Consider the following 20634-nt stretch of genomic DNA (forward strand, 5'->3'; position numbering starts at 1 on the left):
TGAAAGGTATGTCTCAGAAGCTCAGCGATTTACCTCCAATCATTGTTATCATCATCATTAGCTTTGGTTGAAAATATTAATGGCTATATTTTCTAGTGGCTTTTGAACTGCTCTGAAAAGTCTAGCTTGTTTTGTTTTTCTGACTCACCATGCTGAAGTGTGGAGCAGGAAAGAGATGGGATTCCCAGTAACTAGAGATCCGGGTTCCTTGTCATCACCCCCTTGCAATCGGAGTAAATTCCACTTTCATCTGTACAGTATGTTAGTGTTCCAATAAGATTGTTTTGAAAAAGTGTTTGACTGTCACAGAGTATTTGGAAAACCACCGATATAATTTAATCTGCTTTTCCAAAGGAAGACATTGAGTCTCATAGGTCAGTGTCTTGGACCTATCCCACGTCACTGAACTTGTGGCAGAGCATGTTAGATCCTAAATCTCTTGATAATTTTTCTTCTGTAAAGCTATTGACATGTAATAACAAAATTGACTTCTCTCTTTGCTTTTATTTCCTCTGATGAATTTGTCTTAAGTAGTCTGAGCCAAGAATTATTAGGAAGCCAAGTTAATCCTCTGGACATATCTCCAAGGGTTGTCTGAACTCAGCTTAGAGAGTTAATGATATTGGACAATTAGGTGGGACCTATTAGCTCAGCTTGGAAAAACTGTCACTCTTGGCCTTGGAAATGGACACAGCCTCCAGGAAACCGTAGAGTCTGGGAGACTTTGAGATAAAGGAATAAAGATTTATGCCTTTGCCAAGTCCAGAATACAGAGATAGGAGTAGGATAAATAAAGAAATTAAATGGTTAGCACATTACTGGTAAACCCATTTTTAATGAAAGCCACAAATTAAAACAAATATAGCTGTAAACTTTATTTACATGAAAGGGTCTTGAGTGAGGTCATATAGCCAATGACAACAATGAAGTTGTCAGCTTCCAGCCCTTCAGCAGTTTTGATTAGTGAGGAACATTTGGCAGACCCCTACCCCGAGACATTACTCAAGAGCCACCTGACAACTTACTACTTAGAACGAGCATATTTTTCAAGTAAAATAGGTAAAATTTTATTCTATGTTTATTCCTTAGTAAATGAGAATTACTAAGACAATTAGAATAGTGGCTAAGAGCCTGATCTTTGAAATCAGGCTATCTAGGTTCAATCCTGGCTTCCTTACTAAGATTGTGTGGCCTCAACAGTTTCTGTATCCATTGTAATGATTGCTGACTCATGGAATTGCTGGGTTGGGGGATTATGTAGGACAGTAATACACATAAAGCTTTCCACAAAAGTCCCTGAACCATGGTGAACAATCAGAGGGAAGCTCCTGGGATTGCAAAACTCTAGCAACACCCCAGTAACTCAGAGCTTTCCAGTGGACTTCACTAACAATCTGGTATTTTCTGAAAGTGAGTGGAAAGGTACTTGGAGTGGAAAGTCAACTTTCACAAACATTGTCTCCAACCTTTAAGGATATCAGAATCTAAATGGGCTCAAATAGAAAGGTAAAAGAAACACCTCACTATATATTCTTTTCTTGATAATGGGAAGTTAATTTGAGTCCCTGTCTACGCGATATTCGACAAATTCTAGAGCAGAGATCCCAAACTGGTCTATAAACCAGTACCTGTCTGTGACAGTTTTCAACTCAATCAGAATAATGAAAACACTTTGGTGGGTTTTTCATAAACTTAATGTATACCTTTGTGCATATCCCTGAAAACTTGTCTTTTTTTTTATATAGCTTTTGGCAGTTTTTCGATTTAAAGTGTTAATACTTGCATATGCGGTGTGCAGACTGCGCCATTGGTGGGCCATAGCGGTGAGTATGCCTGCTGAGCGGTTCCCGCCTCCAGTGCTCGTGGCCAAGGCCTGCTCACAAGAGGCCTGAGCTGGGGGCATGTGTGGTTTCCACCCGAGCTGAATCCTCCTGGCTTCTCCTGAATCCCTGTCCTTCACACCTCAGTAGGTTTCGTTCTCCAGGGTTGCTCTCTAGAGGTGATGAGTAACTAGCTTTATTGCTATGGAAACTGAGACAAATGAGGAATCCAGGGGCCTAGCAGTGATTGTGGTCCAAGCACCAGCCCACCCTCTACCTCATTTTGCAAATGAGAGATGAGTTCCGTCCCTCTGTCTCAAAGCAGTTTGGACCATTTCCTCTTGGGTTGAAACATCTTGGTGATTTTTCCCCATTTGATCTCTGCTGATTTTGATCCCTGCCTTCCTCCCTGTGTTACCCACCTCCCTCCAGTCTTAAAGGTAAAAGTTCCCTTTTATTGCTGCCTTCGGATTTGTTGAAGGCAGTGGCATTTTTTACTCACGTCCATTTCCTGGCATCCAACCCAGAGCTTTGGCCCAAGCTCTTCTCAATAAGTATTCATTGGTTGAAAGAAGAATTATAAGCAATTCTGCCTGAATTGTTTTCGCCATTTCCATGGACCTCTGAACGGTCACCACGTTGAGAGCTCTAAACAAGGCAGGTACATGGGGGAGGCTCCTCAAACTGGAAGACTTGGGCAGGACTAAGCTGTGTGGGACCTTGGTCTGTGTGGGCCTGGCACGGGCTTGTCCAGATGGGCATGGAGTTGTTTGCTGTCCTAAGAGGGCATCCACCATGTGCCTTGTCTGCCTGGACCATCTTTTCTGAGCATCCATCGAACCCCAAGCTCACATTTCATGGGTGGAGGCCATCAGTTTCAGTCAGACTCAGCTCCCTTTCCTGAATGTATGCTATTGCTGATCCCAAACAGCTGTGATGGTTGTCGCTTGTCCATTTTCTCCAGTGATCCCAATTTGGGACATTCTGTTCAGTTTCCATGATGTGCACTGGTATTTTTCAGAAAATCTGTCTCAATGTTTGTTTCGGAAAGTGGTTGACTGTGCAGTGAGTTTTAAGAAACCTTCTTCAGTCTCTAACTTGAAATTATCAAGGGGTCATTTTAAGCACATCCATTTTATTGTTTTTGATTCTTGTTTCTAAAAACATGTACAGAGAGGGAGTCAGGCAGCTGGAAGGAGTCAGCTGGTTCCTGAAAAGCACTTAGTGTCAGCCTGTAAAATTAATTAGTATCAGAATGTAAGATGCCTCCTCTCCCAATCCTGGGGTGTCTGTGTGTGTATGTATTAACATGTATATGTGCATGTGTGTGTGTGTGTGTGTGTGTATGTGTTGTGTTTTGCTAACAAAACTGATTCTGCAACTTTGTTAATAGTGACCAAGCATGACACCTGGTGTTTCTTGACCTCCGTTTTGTCAGTCAAGGCTCCTGTTGGCACCTAATCTTTGGTTAGGTTTCTTATTGCTACATATATTAGTTAGAGGATGAAGACATGAGGCCCAGGTCCTGTGGGAATAATCTCTGGACTTTCTGAGCCCTGGGGGAGCCCTGCCTCGCATTCACTGGTCCCTCCTATGCAGATAGCATCTTTACATGTTGTACCTCCAGTGGACAAAATTGAGTTTCCCAGCATACCAGCCTGGGGGTGAAGGGAAACCTCAAGCTGCCACGCAGGGCATCCACACCATGTGGAAGCCCTCTTTGCCCCAATCCAGTTTAGGGGCCAGAGGAAGAGTGACATGGGAGGAAGCCAGGTGCGCCAGGGCCTTTTCGAGCATTGCCTGATCCTGGCCCAGATGGTTCTCCTGCATGGGAGAGATGCCTTTACAGTGTCAGATATCTAATTTGACTGTTGCTGGATTATGTGTCTTTCAGTTGACAACAGCAGTGACCAGTGCCTTTTTATTAGCAAAAGTGATCCTCTCAAAGGTACGGCTTTCCACTCTTTCTGTGCCGTGACTGTCGTACTGATGCCTTGTTCTCTAGGATGAGCTCATGGTAACTGTTTGTCTCTCCTGGTCGTGTCTGTTCTTCCAGCTTTTCTCACAAGGGGCTTTTGGCTATGTGCTGCCCATCATTTCCTTCATCCTTGCCTGGATCGAGACGTGGTTCCTGGACTTCAAAGTGTTACCTCAAGAGGCAGAAGAAGAAAACAGTAAGTTTCTCTCCAAGTTTACCTCCTGAGACCAGCCAGGTTGGGGGGAGGGGCTGCAGAGTTCTGGCTTTGCTTTTTTTAGTTTTTTAATGTTTATTTTATATTGGAGTATAGTTAATTTACCATGCTTGTTAGTTTCACATATATAACAAAGTGATTTAGTTGTTCATATACATATATTTATTCCTTTCCAAATTCTTTTCCCATACAGGGTATTACAGAGTATTGAATAGAGTTCCCTATGCTATTCAGTAGGTCCTTTTTGATGATTTATCTTTTATATATTAGTGTATATATGTAATCCCAACCTCCTAATTCATCCCTTCCTCTCCCACCTTTCCCCTTTGGTAACCCCTTTGATGGGTTGCCGATGGAGATAGAAAGGAGAGGAGGAAGTTAGCCAGCCAGAGAAATGTTCACCCGTCTCAGGCTTTCCATCCTCCTCTGAGCAGAGGGTGAGAGCTGGCAATGTGTGGTCATGAATCCTGTTAAAGTTGTTATCATCTCCTTGTGTGGCTTTGAGCATCACGGCATGTTCACTGCGAGATCCAAGTGATTGAACTTTAGACTGAATTATTGGGCTGGAATTCTTCCCTGCGTGATGGCCTTAGTGGGAGCACCCACATTCCACCTGTCCCCTTAGACACATATAATCAAAGTTCAAAGCAGAGACTCAAGACAGTTGAAAGACTTGCTGTTTTTATGTTCTCTCAGTCATCTAGCTGGATTTGCCCCACCTAATAGGCAAAAAAAAAAAAAAATTTTGTATGTCTTATAGAAAGTTAAACATGATTATAACCTCAAGATATAATAGAAGGAAAGATAAACTTGTAAGTGGTTTTATTTTTCAAAAGATCATATACAAAGATGAAATAGGTGAGGAAAGAATTATCATTCAAGAATAGATTTTAAAACACATTAACCAGACTAAGACCCATCTTCTATCCTGTGCCCTCTGTTCTTTTATGAAACTGTATTGTGGAAAAGGGACAAGTAAAGCTAAATGAAGCCGCTTGTTAAAAAGTTGTAAATAGAGGAATTCCCTGATAGTTCAGTGGTTAGGACTCTGGGCTTCCACTGCAGGGGGTGTGGGTTCAAACCCTGGTTAGGGAACTAAGATCCCTTGTGCTGCCAGGCCTGGCCAAAAGTGAAAAAACAAAAATTGTTTAAGTTATTTATAAACATCAAACTGAACTTTAGTGAAAGTATGTCAACTGTTTGTGTGACTGAGGCTTGCGTGCCTGTGTGATTAAACTAAAGTCACTAATAAAAGAAAAACACATAATTAGTGAAAACATTGAAAATAGCATTTATTTTCACTGTAACCAGTATTACATGCACACCTGGCACCTGCTGTTTGGCCTGGTGCTTCCTCCAGCTTTATCTCGGTGTAACTCAGCTTCAGCCAGAAGAGCACGTTGTCCACAGCCTCTCTGTTAGTGCTCTTTTGCTTTTATGCTGGCATTTCTCTAACCAGATGTAGACTAGAGGCCATTTGTACAAGCTCATGAGTTCTTTTTGTTGGTTTGTTTGGCTTTGTGCTTTGCTTTTGATGTTGTTGGTTTCTGTAGGGAAGTAGGTATTTCCAGATGGGAAGATTCTATTAACAGTTAGTTTTTGGTTGAAAGATTTTTCAAAGTACCTTTCCTACTAAGAGTTTTTAAAATGTAATAATAATACTGTTTTATTTTGGTTAACCTGGCCACAAATCTGTCAGAACAGTGGCATCATTCTCAGCATCTGAATTTCTTCTCTTCTAGGACTCTTGATAGTTCAGGATGCCTCGGAGAGGGCAGCGCTGATACCTGGGGGTCTTTCTGATGGTCAGTTTTATTCTCCTCCTGAATCTGAAGCAGGTAGGAAATTTGATTTATTGTTTATGTTTTTGTCTTATCATTCAGAAGCTTTCCCCCCTCACCTCACCCCCTGTACTTCTCAATATGCTTAGCAAACATTTAACATACCAGACATTTAGGATGTGAATATAAATAAGACATGGTCTTGATGTGCAACCCATGATGAGATGCAGAGTTGCAAAAATAAACATGGTCAAAGGCCTTACACACTGGTATATGGACAGGGGAAGAATCTTGATGCTCTCTTATCTGTCTGTCACCCCCTGATTGACCTTCCTCCAGAATCCCCCATGTCTGAGAGCACCACCCACCCTTTGCCCATGTCAGAAACCAGAGCCTCACTGGTGACTCCGCCCCTTTCCTGTGGCTCCCGGCCCATCATTCACCATGCCATTTTGATCCTCTTTGTTGCTACCTTCTTGATTTCATTTAAATTGTCATCACTTGTGTTTCTGCAACAGCCTCCTCCTCAGTTGCCTTCTCCCAACCAGCCACCATAATACCATGTTAGATAGAATGACTGCCTTGTTCTAAGGGTTCCTCATAACCTTTCTAAGGAGGTCAAAGTCTCATTATCCCTGTTTTAGAGATCAGCAAGTTGAAGCGCAGAGAGGTGAGATAGTTCATCCAGTATTACACAAAGAGTAACAAGGTGAAGCTTGGAGTTGAATCCCAGCTCCAGGGCTAGCATCTAAGATCACAGCTAATATATGCAAATTTTATATATTTTTCAATATTAGCAAAATTGACCATGTTATTATTCCCTTGCTTAAAAGCCTTCAGTGACACAAAAGATTAAGACTGGCAGAAAGCACCCGTATGTCCATCTTTACTCATGGTCCAAACTCTCCTCTCATTATGCTCCTGTGTGCTATTCTTAGATTTCTGAAAATGCACCAGATCCCCCAAGCCATTGTGCATCTTGCTTGTTCTGTCCTTGACATACCTCTGTGGTCCTTGTGTCCACTCAGATGTTGAGAAGCCTTCTTCCTGACCCCACCCCCACCATGCCCCCAACTCCCCTCAGTCATCGGTAGGGCATCTTTTGCCTCATGTTCTGTAAGATCCCTTCCACAGCGCTGTCATCCTGTGCTGACTGCACTGACTTTGGCAGTGACTAGGCCTGTTCCTATTACTGGGATGTAAACTTGAGTTAGAGACTACATTATTTTATTCTCACATTACACATAGTAAATATTTTAAACACACACACACACAATAAAGTAAGACAAACTACAGGCTGAAAGAGTCATGTGAAGATCAAAGACATCATATTGTGACATAGGGAGTAGGGGACTTGAAGTAACTTGATATTCTGGACTATTGGTGTTGAATTTAAAGGCAATATAAAAGAAAATCATAGGGCTTCCCTTGTGGTCCAGTGATTAAGAATCTGCCTTGCAATGCAAGGGACACCGGTTTGGTCCCTGGTCCAGGAAGATCCAACATGCCACAGAGCAACTAAGTCCATGTGCCACAACTACTGAGCCTGAGCTCTAAAGCCTGGGAGCTGCAACTACTGAAGCCGGTCCACCTAGAGCCTGTACTCTGCAACAAGAGAAGCCACCGCGATGAGAAACCCGTGTACCGCAACAAACAGTAAAGCCTGCAGGGGGCAACAAGACCCAGCCAGCTAAAAAATAAAATAAATAAGTAAATCTTAAAAAACAACAATAACAAAAACAACAACAACAACAACAACAACAACAAAGTCATAGAGTCAGATGAAATAAAGATGTGATTGAGCAGAAAAGCTATTTCTCAGTCAACTGACCCTAGGATGAGTAGTAAACTTTTCATTACCTCGTTATAAGGATGATTTCCTTGAGATTTTTGTATGTCAGAGAAATCATTCTTTTTTTCTTTTTTTGAAGTTTACATTATAGTTCATGATGTTGTGTACCTTTTTACTGAGACTAATAGAATTTCTCAGCACCTATGTGTACTTTTTCTTTTAATCAGAAGTTCAGAACAGCAGGATAATAATGTGAGGAATACCACCGCAGGCATTTTTCATCAAGCAAGCCGTGGGCTTCCTCCTCTGACTTTTACCACCCCCTAGTGGCAGTTAAAAGCATTACCACGTCACAGAATTATGAAGCTAAACAAAAACAACACTGTAAGCATTCCGCTGGGTGGCTGCATTGTTTAAGCAAAGACCGGTTTAGTAGTGGGCAGAGGAGTGTTCGAGGTGACTTACTTTACTGTATATTTTCATTATCTGTGTTCAGTTTAGGAAAGAATTAAGATTAAAAACTATTCTTGGAATTAATGTGCCCAGAAAAGATTTTACTCTAAAGCTTTCTTGTTAGGTCAGTGGACAAATATTAAATGGTTTCAGCAGCAGAAGTTATAAGCTTTTTATCCTAGTACCCTGCTGACTGGCCCCTAGTCATTAAGAGGACAGCTGGGGCCTGTCTTGCCTCTTGTCTGTCTTTCCTAGTACCAAGTTGAGTGCCTGGTACATAGGTACATAGTAAACTTAGAACTTTTGAAGGAATGAATTTTGAAGGAAGAAAGAAATTGGGTCACCAAAAATTTAAATGTTAGCATTTTTCCTTGTAAAGGAGTGGCTTGAATTTTAAGAGTCACAGAGCCTTGGAAAATTAGCAGATTTTAGTGGATGTATTTTAAAAGATATAAGGTGGTTTGTTTGCAGATTTCCTTGCTGCTTTAGCCATATCCTGTTCGCCTGTGTATTAAGTTGAAAGAATGAGGAAGCCCAGTTCTCAGATGGTTGGGTTAAAGTTCTTATGTGCTCAGATAATTTAAATGAACCACTTGTGATGCTGGATAAAAGGTAATTTGTCATGTCCTGAATCACTGAACGGTTGACTCAAAGAATAACTCAAGTTGCATCTTGTCATCTGTGCTAAACAAGTCTAGATGAAGGCACTGAAAATTTAATTTGACACCATCCATGCTGGTGTGGGCTGTCTGAAATTATGTCCCCTGTGGTGTGGCTGCAGATGTGTCTTCTCAGTAGTTATCGTTAGTTCTTTCATTTTAAAGCCTGAGTTCTTAGGAGTTACCCTTGTGTCCACATAGCATAGTGCTAACCAGTTATTGGACAGGTTTTGTGATCAGTCACCTTGGTTAAGAGTTGCATCCTCGGCCAGATGGCCATTTGTATGTATTGAATAGCACATTTGAATTTCAGGTCTTTTCGAGTCTTCTTCCGCTTGTGCTTTTTGCTGAATACTTTTGCATCTCCTCTGCACATGTTTACAGCCTCACAGTCGCCTGGTCTAGCATAGGTTCTCTTGGGTTTCCGCTGAGTTTGCACACAGCTTCAGGCAAGTATATGCTCGCTGCAGCCTTGACGATCACCTCAAACCAGCAGAGACTCTGGGCCTTTGCTCACACACCACTGTTGCACCATTGCATTACTCCTCACCTCAAATGAAAGGAGCTCCTTCAGCTGTGTAAATCTGCTGCCAGTCCTCACAGCCTGCCATACTTGGAAGAACCTTCATACCGTGAAGCTGAGTGATGGGATGTGGGGGAGCAATATTGTTCTCTCAGTTCTGCAGTTTTTCAATCACTTCTCACAAAGTTTCAGGCCTTATTAGGTTGCCTCCCTAGCACTGAATCTGCTGTTTGGTTCATTAGTTTTTATACTCACTTTTCAGAGAAGACTGGTTGAACTCGTTCTTTGACAATAGCTGGAACACCTTAGTAGCTTTCACGTTGAGATTAGGGAAAGCATATGTATTATTGTGTTTTAAAAATTTGACTTTATTTACGACTTCCCGGTAGTTCTACAGCATGCCAGTTTATTGTGGCTTGAATGCCGTTACCCTCACAGGTGGAAAGTGAGCCCGGAAACAGGAAGACTCCATGTGACCACCTTCCTTAGACTCCTTGCCAAGTGAGATGGCAGTTAAACCACCCTGGAGTCTCTAAGATTTACAGCAGTGTAATATGCTGGGAAGTGAAGCCTTCCTGCCACTGCATCTTTATGTATTTGTTTTGCCACAAACCTAATCTGAACGACATGATATTTGTGAGGTTTAGGTGTGGGACACAGACATTTCCTTAAGCTTCTTCGGGGGTTCATTCTCCTGTCCCAGATTTGTTCTTGGCTATAATCCAGGCAGACGTTCTCCATAAAGTGCCCTTTTTAAAAAAAAAATAAAATTATTGGGTTATAGTTGATTTACAATGTGGTGTTAGTTTCAACTGTATAGCAAAGTGCATCAGTTATACATAATATCCACTCTTTTTAAGACTCTTTTCCCTTATAGGTCATTAGAGAGTATTAAGTAGAGTTCTGTGTGCACACAGTAGGTCCTTATAAGTTATCTATTTTGTATACAGATTGTGTCTGTGTCAGCCCCACTCTCCCCATTTATCCTGCCCCCCAATTTCCCTCCTGGTGGAAGTGTCCTTCTTGAACTGTATTATCTGATAGGAGCCAAGTGACAGTGAGGCAGGCTGCTCTTGTGGGTGAGTAGATAACATCCTAACCTGTCCCCTCGGTCTCCTCACCACCGTCTTTAGTTCCCATGCCTAAGTATGAGAGGAATGTGTATTTGCTATAAAAATGTGAAAAGACCAAAAGTAGAAGCTAACTCTCCTTCAGACTATTCAGCAACATTATTATTGACAGTTTGTTTCTTTCTACTTTTGTGTCTGTAATTTACATAATGTGTGTTGGCCATACTGTCTATATTATTTATACCCTTTTTAAAAAGTTATAAAGTCACTTTAAGTTTATGGTAGAAATTTTGGAATATCCAGAAATGTACATAAGTCACCTGGTCTTTTTTTTTTCCCCTAGTCTTACTGATTCATGCTAGTATATAAAGTTGACAAGTTTTTATCAAATATGATCTTATACTGTATTTCTTGTTATATATTTGCTTTTGCTTTTATTGCATATACATTTCCCATGTTGTTATGTACTATAGAATTATATTTCCATGAAATGAAAGATACTTCATGGAAATATAATAATTAATAATTTTCTGCACTCAGACATTAGATTTTCCTTCTCATTTTTAGAGGGAAAATCTCATAATGGAAAAAAGTGTTATTTCCTCAAGGATATATCCTAAGGATATCATCCCAAAGTAATGACTGGGTCCAGTTGAAGAATAGTAGAAGGTAGGGGCTTCCCTGGTGTGGTCCAGTGGTTAAGATTCCATGCTTAAGATTCCATATGATTCTACATAAGATTCTACATAAGATTCCAATGTAGAGGGCATGGATTCGGTCCCTGGTCAGGGAACTAAGATCCCACATCCTGCATGTTGTGACCAAAAAAATGAATAAAAATAAGAGTTGAAAAATAAAGTATGTTCTTAAAAGAAACAATAATGGAAGGGTCATGCAGCATTGACTCAGAAAGGTTGTAACTGTGGTCGCTGAAACAGCACACAGTGGTGACACAGCTTCCCCCATACTTCAGGCTCCCTCTCTCACTCGCTGAATACAGCCATTTTTCAAATATGTATATTAAATTATTTATACCAAAGAGATTTTTACTTGAAAACCAGGGAAGCTTTTCAGCAAAGAAGCAGAAGTGGAGGAGCAGTGGGTAATAGTTCTTGGTCTATATGAATATTTTTAGAAGAACATACATGAAATCCATTGGACAGATTAGTGTGAATGATATTTAAAGGTTTTCCCTCTACAAGATATAATGTAAAACTATTTTACAGTTTCATTAACTTAAATCTCTTGTGGAATAAACACATGTAGCCCTCATTTAAAATTTTATGCACGTATATCATAATGTTAAATTGTTTGTTACTGTAATTGAATGTGGTACTTTTTCTCCTTCCCCTTCTCTACGACCTAGGATCTGAAAATGATGCTGAAGAAAAGCAGGACAGTGAAAAACCACTTTTAGAACTATGAGTAAGACTTTTGTTAAAGTAAGTCTTTGAAAATGAAACTGTTATAGTGAAGTAGTTAAATATGGAGCCTTCCTTCCTTCAAGTAGATTCAAAGTTAAATTCAGAAAATATGAGAGTGATTATAGTTATATTTCTCCTAATTATGTGAATTTGTCAGGCACATTTTATTATATAAAATCTCTTAACATTTTCTAGGTATAAATTGGCGGAGGATGAAAACTACCTCAGAGACCCACATTTCTGAATAAGGATGGCTTAGTTTGATTTGTTTATTGTAGCCAGAATGTCTCCATGTCAGACCAGATTTAATTACAAACCCTAACTTTTGAGGGCGGCAAGGGCAGCAGTCCTGGGAGGTGGTCCTGTCCTTGTCTCCACTTACACGGAGGCAGAGAGACTGAGGGTGGGTGACTGGTCCAGGGTCCCACAGCTGGCAGGGGCAGAGCCGGGACTCAGGCGCCCCATCTGTACCGGCATCCACTCTGGTCCACACCGGATGGTCATCTCTCGAGTGTGTTGGAGCTTCTGAGATGACAGGTGTGGTCCAGTCACAGTAGTCGGGTTCCATGTGCCTCTGGTTTGGGGCACATTGTCCAGTCCCTTCAAATCATCAAAGGAAACATTTTAACTTCACAAATATGAGCAAATAAACAGTCAGTTGTAAAAGCTGTATTTCTGCTTAATTATTTAACCACAGAAGGGAAAGAATAGATCTTAAAACTTCATCTGATAAGAAAAAAATAATCTGTAACTATGTATAGTGAAGGATGTTAACTTATGTAGACTTACTGTGGTGACCATTTCAAAGTATATACAAATATAGAGTCATTGTGTGATATAACTTAAACTAATAAAATGTTACTTATCAATTATATCTCAATTAAAAATAATGAAATAAAATTTTGAAGCAGGAAAAAGTAGTGCACTGATTCTTAGAAGGTGGGCAGCTGGCATAGAGTCAGATAGGCCGGCAGAGGCTGCCAGAGTCCTGGTATTGAAGGCCCTGCGTCAGTGGTATGCACTGTGCTTCGGGCCCTTTTCCTACAACAGTGTTCAGACATAAGACAAAATCATGGGCATGTGAATAGTAGATCCTTTTCTAAAAGACTAAGTTCTTGTGTTGCCCTACTCATGGTTTTTCAAGTGTAGCATTTTGCCTTTTTATGCTGCATCTCAAGCATTGTTGTCTTCTCTCTTCTTCTAAGTGTGAAAAACCTTCATTGAAAGTCACCAGAAAGAAAAAGGAACTGGAGATGGGGGTCTCCCTATTGAAGCTTGAAATGGTGACATCCACTGCTGACATTATTGAACGGCTAATAAAGAATTTATTTATTGTAATACCTCACAGACATGGTACCATACCCACATCCATTTATGTCACCTGCCTGTGGCTGGTAAGATAATGTCGTGGTCCACCCTGTATTCAGTGAGACTGGATCTGATCTATCAGTGAATAGTTGCAGAAAGTCTTGTGCTGTGTTCCTGATCAAAAAGGCTTCTTAATATATTGGAATAACACTTTTTTAGTATGCAAAATATCTTTATTTTGATTTGCAGAATGGAATTTTTTTGTCTCATGTTTCGAATTTCTTTTGTATTTCTTTTTTAACTCCCTACATTTCCCTTATGTTTTTTAACTCATGCACATGCGCTATTTGTACAGTTTTAAAAGGTAATAAAATCCAACATATCAAAATGATTAGTTTTATTTTTCCTGTTTGCATCATGTATTTGGCCTAAAATGTTGGAATTACAAAAGGGGAACCTGAGGGATTGTGAATACACATAAAAGGTCACCAGAGATAGAATCTTTCTCTTAGAAGTATGATCTAAAATAGTCTGATTACCCTTCTTTAAACCCTTTCTATGAAATTATTTCCCCTTGTGTTTAGTTAGCTTGAATCAAAATGAACTCAATTCTATTGTGAGCTGTTTTCGTTAAAAAGAAATATTCGACTCAGTGCTTCATGGGAAGCAGCATGTCTGTCAGTTTCCTGTCATTATTCATTGTGTCATTTAAGAACAGAAGTGCAGCTGGAACTCCCTGGGAGCCTGGGGCCTCACCAGAAGGAGCACCTCACGTGGAGAAGGGGGAGCTCCAGGGTCAGGCTGTGGACTAAGACCTCAGGACTTCAATGGTGTCATCACAGTGAGAATGTCCTGTCCCAGGAGCGGACCTGCATCTACACCATGACCACAGCGGGGCCTGAGCCGGACATCAGCGTGTGGCTTTAACCTAGGAAGGAGCTCTCCCCCTATGCTCAGGCTGGACTAGGACGACGTGGCCAGTCCTCCTGGGAGGGCAGGGACCCCAGATGTTGGCTCTCAGAGAAAAGACAAGAGGAAGGAAGGATGTGACTTGACTGTGAGAGCTGGAGCCTTGACCTCAACCAGAGCCCTGCTTCCCTCTGGAGCTGGACCCCTCTCTGGACCTGCTGGGTGTAGAGGGGAGCCACCTGCTCTTCACGCTCATGTTGCTGAGCAACCCTCTGCTATTCACCCGACACACTGGCGTCTGATTTACCATCTGGAAAGCCTTGCTCAGATTGACTCTGAAGTCATTTTGTCCCTTTAGGAGGCTTGGGTGACTCAGTATATATGATACTCAATTGCACAGCTAGGTGACCCCAGGGCCTTCTGTATCTCGTTTCTCATGAGGGAGAAAGCGCATCCCTGTTGCCCACATCTGCAGTCTTTCCAAGTCACTGGGTTCAGGGATCGGGTCTCATGTCACCTGGTCTACACTGAGAAAATAAACCAAGACATATCAGCCTCACAGATCATGGAAGAGCACAGGTGGTTGGTGGAAGGAGTCCTGTGTTCCAAGGAGTCCTGTCTGCCCTTTCCTTCAGGGTCTTGAGGTGCAGCATTTGGACATCCTGAGCATAAGGTTCCCAACTCACAGAGGAGCTCATGGGATGAATCTGTCTATAAAAGTGGGGAACCTGAACCCCCAGCCCAGAGTATGGGTGATAGCAGTCGCAAGACTGTGCAGAAGGACCTTTTATTCCATTAACTGTGACCCTTTGAAAGTGAGCAAAGTTGGTTGTGGTTTAACTGTTCTTATTTTTTTGTGACACCCCAGCTACACTTTGCAGAGATCCAGCCAGAGAAGGCCAGTTTGACTTTGAGCTTTTTCTGCGAATCAACCACACCTGACAGAGCACGTGAACAAAATTGAAACCCTCACAAGCCACACCAGCGCCCTCCTGTTGCCACTCAGGCTGTCTCCCCACCCCCACTGCCCTCCCTTCTCTGCGCCTCCCAGGCCAGGGCTGCCCAGGGTGAGAGAGGCAGGAAGTTGCTGAGAAGTTGGAAACTACCCAGCACTGCCCTTGGGGGCCCCGGCAGGGAAATCAGCTGCACAAAACATTCGGTGGTTTGCGTTTTTTCCATCTTGCCTTCTGTGCTTTCCCAATGCAGAAATAGTTTCATATGGCTAAGAGGAGGGCCAGGTATTTGGGCTAAAGATGCCTGATCACATTCTTCAGAACCAAGAAGACTAAATTAGATTTCTTCTTTCTTGTATCTGGTTGCTCTTCTTTTGTTTCCAGATCTGAACTTCTATTTGGTTTTCAAAAGAACTGGTTTCACGGAAGCTGAAGCAGATTGTAATCAAACAAACAAAAAACACCTTCCCAATTTTAAAGGAGACAATGTTTTTTCTAATACCAAAAAGGATTTTTGAATCACTTATTTTTTTCACCCATGCACCATGCAGTGAACTTTTTGTTTTGTCTGTACCTATAGAAATAGACACATGTATAAATGAGCATTGTTATAATATGTGTTACTATTGTTACTCAATAGAAAAAGTGATCAAGGACATGAATAAATACTGCAGAGGAAAGGAAATCTGAATTGACTTTAAATATATAAAGAGATGCTTATCCTCACTCACAGAAAGAGAAAAGCAAATTAAAACCACAATGAGATAAATGAGATATTAGTTTTCACCTGACAGATCAGCAAAATCCTGTCCTATGACATCACTCTCCCCGCATTAACCTACATTGTGGTATAGGTGCAGGTTGGTGCTGTGTCCATCACAGGCAATCCTAAAGGAAATCAATCCTGAATATTCATTGGAAGTACTGATTCTGAAGCTGAAACTCCAATACTTTGGCCACCTGATGCAAAGAACTGACCCAGTGGAAAAGACCCTGATGCTGGGAAAGATTGAGGGCAAGAGGTGAAGGGGGCGACAGAAGATGAGATGGTTGGATGGCATCACTGACTCAATGGACATGAGTTTGAGCAAGCTCAGGGAGATAGTGATAGGCAGAGGAGCCTGGGGTACTGCAGTTCATGGGGTTGCAAAGAGTTGAACACAACTGAGCAACTGAATAGCAGCAACCATCATGGGCAAGTTGGCCATTGCTGTCAAAATGACCCAATACACATAGTCAAAATAACACAAAACACTGTTATAATTTCAACATCTTTCATAATAGCGAAAGAGTGGGAAAAAGCCAATAATATATCATGGGGGAATTTTGTAAAGTATTGTATATTCACCAGTGAAATATCACACAGGTTTCTATGTGTCCATAGAGACTGACATAAAAGAACCCTATGCTGTGTAAGTGCAAAAAAGCGCAGAATAATGTATATTGTTTACTACCCCTGTGTATGAAGCAGGAAATTAGAGTATGTATTCATGCATATACATTTGTGTTTTATTTATTTACTATTTGTATGTTCATTTGAATTTGCTAAATAAATAAAAGCTAGAATGATGCAGAGGAAATGGAAGTGTAACCTGTAAGAGGTAGGGAGGTACATAACAGTGGTTGAAGCAAAATATCTTAATGCAGTTTTTAGTGTTTTGATTGATTTTGATTCATGTGATGGTATAATCTAATGATTTTACTGGGGTTTCCTAGGCATAATAGTTTTCAAACACACTTCTTAATTTTCCTCTTCTTTAAATAACTTATATTTTTGGGGAAGATGCATAGTAGTCTGTCATATGACATCCCTTATTTTTTAGTTTCTGATTGGGCATTTGGATTAATGTGGGTTTCTGTAAATGGTGCTATAGTGAATCAACATCTTGGCACCTAGATCTTGGTACATACATTTTATTTCCTTAGGAAATTGATGTGTCAGTGGTCAGAACACTTTCCAGGAAAGCAAGTTCTACACTACAATGAGCCCTGTGATGGTTCCTTGCTGCCTGAGATCTGAGCTGGCAACGTTGGAACTGTTTTGACCACTTGCTGCCTCAACCAGCTGCACATTCAAATTACTGAAAGAAAATTTTTTAAAGTCTGATGCCTGGCCTATGGTGAAGTCTGGATCTCAGTGATTCTTCCTTTTCTTCCTTCCTTTTCTCTGTCCTTCCTTCCTTCCATTTATTTTGAGTTATAATTCACATACCATAGGTTTCCCCAAAGATACCAGCTGTCATAATGGATAAAGCAGCAGGATTTAGGTCAGGCAGACGTGGCCGTGTGGACTCTGGCACTGCTCCATGTTAACCTGAGTACATTTCTTAGCTTCTCTGGGAACCTGGGGTTCTCATCAGTGAAATGAGTCATACCTGATCTGTATTTTAGTGAAAACATGAGACATGAAGCAAGCAAACTGCCCAGCAGAACTGATGCTCACTAAATTGTAGGTACTTCCTGTAATTCAAAGAAAACTAAAGAAAGCAAACATACGGGAAGAAGCCTAAGAGCGCATTACAGGGACCATGCGTTTACCCAGATTCGTTCTCATGACTAATAGAAATACTGAATTTCTAGCTTGTCGGCTGAGTTTCTCCAGCTTGGTGTAATATCTCTAGTTATCTCTTTTTACTCAATTTCTAATTGACCGTTATATAAGACTTTGAATAAAGTGGGAAATCCTGCATTACTTAATTGTGACTCACTTGATTGACAACGAGCTTTCAAAAAATGAAGTCTTATGAGGGAAGGCATTCCAAAATAGTAGAGAGAATTCATAATGTGAAAGACTTTGAGAATTGTTGCCTTGGAGTTTCCCTTTTTTATTCTTGAGAAGTGTATAAAGTGCTCCAATTCTGTAAAAACTACTGAGACGTGAGGGTTTTCATGTGGAACTGTACTCATCCTTGCCTCACTTTTCCATTGCGCACCTGCAGATGCAGACTGCTCTTGAGTTATTTATTTTATCCAACGAAGTGTCACGGACTTTAGTCACAGAGGTCCTATTACTAGATGGAAGGTCACTGTATAAAAGTCTTTCCAGCATGAAAAATTGGGGGATGGGTTGACCTATGACCCTCTAATTGCACACACAGCCTAGGTGCAAGGAGAGAAAACATAAACGGCAATTCTCTTCACCTGCTCTTAGCCTAATAAGGAAGGAAATTTTCCAGTTTTATTTTTTATTTTTTGATAAGTGGATTTATTATCTTTCTAGTTTTTATTGGAATATAGTTGTTTACAATGTTGTGTTAGTTTCTGTTGTACAGCAACGTGAGTAAGCTTTACTTATACATATATCCCTTCTTTTTGATTTTCCTTCCCATTTAGGTCACCACAGAGCATTGAATAGAGTCCCCAGAGCCATACAGTAAGTTCCCATTAGGCATCTAGTACATACTGTCAATATATATAGTACCCTATACATAGTACCGTATACATAGTATCGTATACATAGTATCGTATACATAGTATCACATAGTATCATATATATAGTACTGTATACATAGTATCGCATACATAGTATCACATACATAGTACCATATATATAGTATCATATACATAGTATTGATAGTATGAGTCTGTCAATTGCAATCTCCTAATTCGTCCCACCTTCCTTTCTCCCTTGGTATCCATATGTTTGTTCTCTACTTCTGTGTCTCTATTTCTGTTCTGCAAATACAAACCTCCAGTTGAAAGTAAAAGTAAACATCTATTCTAGCAGTAACTAATGTAGAAGTTAGGAGCAGAGTTCCCGTAACCAGGCTGCTTGGGTTCACATCCTAGGTCTCTTTCCTATTAGCTGTTTAACTCTGGGGTGTGTATGTGTGTGTGTGTGTGTGTGTGTGCTAAGTCACTTCAGTGTCTGACTCTTTGCAACTCCACAGACTGTAGCCTGTTAGGCTTCTCTGTCCAGGGGATTCTCCAGACTCTGTTCTATAGATGAGGAAACTGAGGCAGAGAGGAGACAGGGAGGGTCTAACTCTGGGAACCCTCCTTGTCTCCTCTCTGCCTCAGTTTCCTCATCTATAGAACAGGTCATTGCCTATGTCTTGTGAGAGTTCAATAAGTTAACAGATGCTAAGACTAGAACCAGAAAGCCTTTGCTGTTATTACTTCATTGGGTTATTAATCACTGAATTTGTAAATTGCCATAGAAATTGGAAATGACTTAATTTGAACACCTGGTTCTAAATATGGGTAAACTTAGGCAACATGATGTGGTCAAGGAGACATGATAAGCTGGTTAGAACAGACCCGAAGTGAAGGTTCTAACTCTTGAGGTGTGAGGTGGACCTCTGATCCAGTGTTCCTCCCCCAATACCACACAGTAGCTGTGCTGTAGTGGAGAAGGACTGGACCAAACTGATACATGCCTTCCTTCCACCTCAGAAATGCACCTGGGCACCTAAGAGGCTTCCACAGGGATTCTGAGGACCCTGGGGTCTGCTGAGTCTAGGGCAGGAGCTTGGGTGTCAGGGTGTTCAGAGCACCATCCACAGTCTTGCTCTGTCTGAGACTCAGTCCAGTTCATTATACTCCCAAAGAGCAGGTGCTAACCTAGACACACTCGCAGAGTCAGGCAGAGTTTCCGCAGTGTTGATAACAGAGGGAGCAGCTATGGTGATTCCCGAGAATATACAGGAGGAGAAGGCAGACGCACCCACAGTCCTCAAGAAAATTCTCACAGACTCTGGAGGAGGCCTTTAGCAAAGAAGCAATGCATGTTCTGTTTTGTTGGGGTTTCTTTTTGTTTGTTTGTTTTTCCCAGTAGCAAATGAGTCAAGGGAAAGCCACAGGATCCTAGGAAACAAAATATGGGCTCTGAGACCTAAGAGACCTGGCTCTAAATGACTATGACTTACAAAAGAGTGACCACGAGCGGAATACTCAATCACTCCAATCAGTAAACTATCGACTTTAACTGTACCTTCCTCCGAGGGCTCTTAAACAATTAATGGGATTCCTGGTGAATTGTTAAAACTGAGTCCCTCAAGACAAGTCCAACTTGTCTGCAGGGATATGAGATTACCGATGATTCTTGGTAGTTCGGTGTATGTGTAAAATCTACTGACTTTACAGCAGAGCTACAGACAGTAGATGCTAATATGGCTGAGGGCTTGCATGGTCCAAGCATCACTAACATTTCTACTCCTCATGTTCCAGGAGCCAGAGCTGTAACTGTTACACAGAAGTGGACATGATGGCACTGTGAGTTCAGATCGCTGCCTGAGGTCACACGGGTACTAGTGCAGACCCAGGGTTCAAATCCAGGCCCTCGAGTTCGGAGTCTTCATGCTGCACCCCCCACCCAGGGCCCCGCTGGTGTTGCTGCAGTTCTCACGGGGCTAATGTGAGGAGCAGGAGGCAGTGCTTGTGAGGCATTACTACGGATCTGAACACACACAAGTGCAAGTCAGGCTGGGTGTCAGTCACACTGTTGCCATAGGAACATCATCTGGTGACTTGGAAAGAGAAGGGACCTAGGCACCTTCTTTTGGCTTGGGTCCCCTTGGAGCCGGTGCCCCAAAGAGAGCTTCATGACCACCGTCTCAGGGAAAGACCTAGAAATGTGGTGTTAGCCATTATTATAAGCAGAACTGAGTTTGATATCACTGTGGTCATGCTGTTTCTCACCTTGATTAGATTTCACGAAATTAAAGTACACAGACAAAAAGGGACTTTTGATTTCTTTTTAGAAATTTGTTTATTTCAAGTAGCAAAGCCAGCATCTCCAGGGTGTGTGA

General features: G+C 41.4%; 1 protein-coding gene across 2 annotated transcripts in view; it reads left to right on the plus strand.

The window, feature by feature from the left end:
- STARD3NL (STARD3 N-terminal like) overlaps positions 1-13410 on the plus strand; it is a 55061-nt gene extending 41651 nt beyond the window's left edge. For both annotated transcript variants that reach the window (XM_065939922.1, XM_065939921.1), the window contains 6 exons: positions 1746-1823; positions 3715-3768; positions 3877-3994; positions 5755-5850; positions 11657-11732; positions 12920-13410. In XM_065939922.1, the coding sequence (XP_065795994.1) occupies positions 1746-1823; positions 3715-3768; positions 3877-3994; positions 5755-5850; positions 11657-11715 (405 nt within the window). In that variant the 3' untranslated portion in view covers positions 11716-11732; positions 12920-13410. The remainder of the gene's footprint in view (positions 1-1745; positions 1824-3714; positions 3769-3876; positions 3995-5754; positions 5851-11656; positions 11733-12919) is intronic.
- Positions 13411-20634: the final 7224 nt, after the last annotated feature.

Source organism: Muntiacus reevesi, chromosome 6, assembly GCF_963930625.1.
Source record: "Muntiacus reevesi chromosome 6, mMunRee1.1, whole genome shotgun sequence".
Taxonomy (NCBI): Eukaryota; Metazoa; Chordata; class Mammalia; order Artiodactyla; family Cervidae; genus Muntiacus; species Muntiacus reevesi.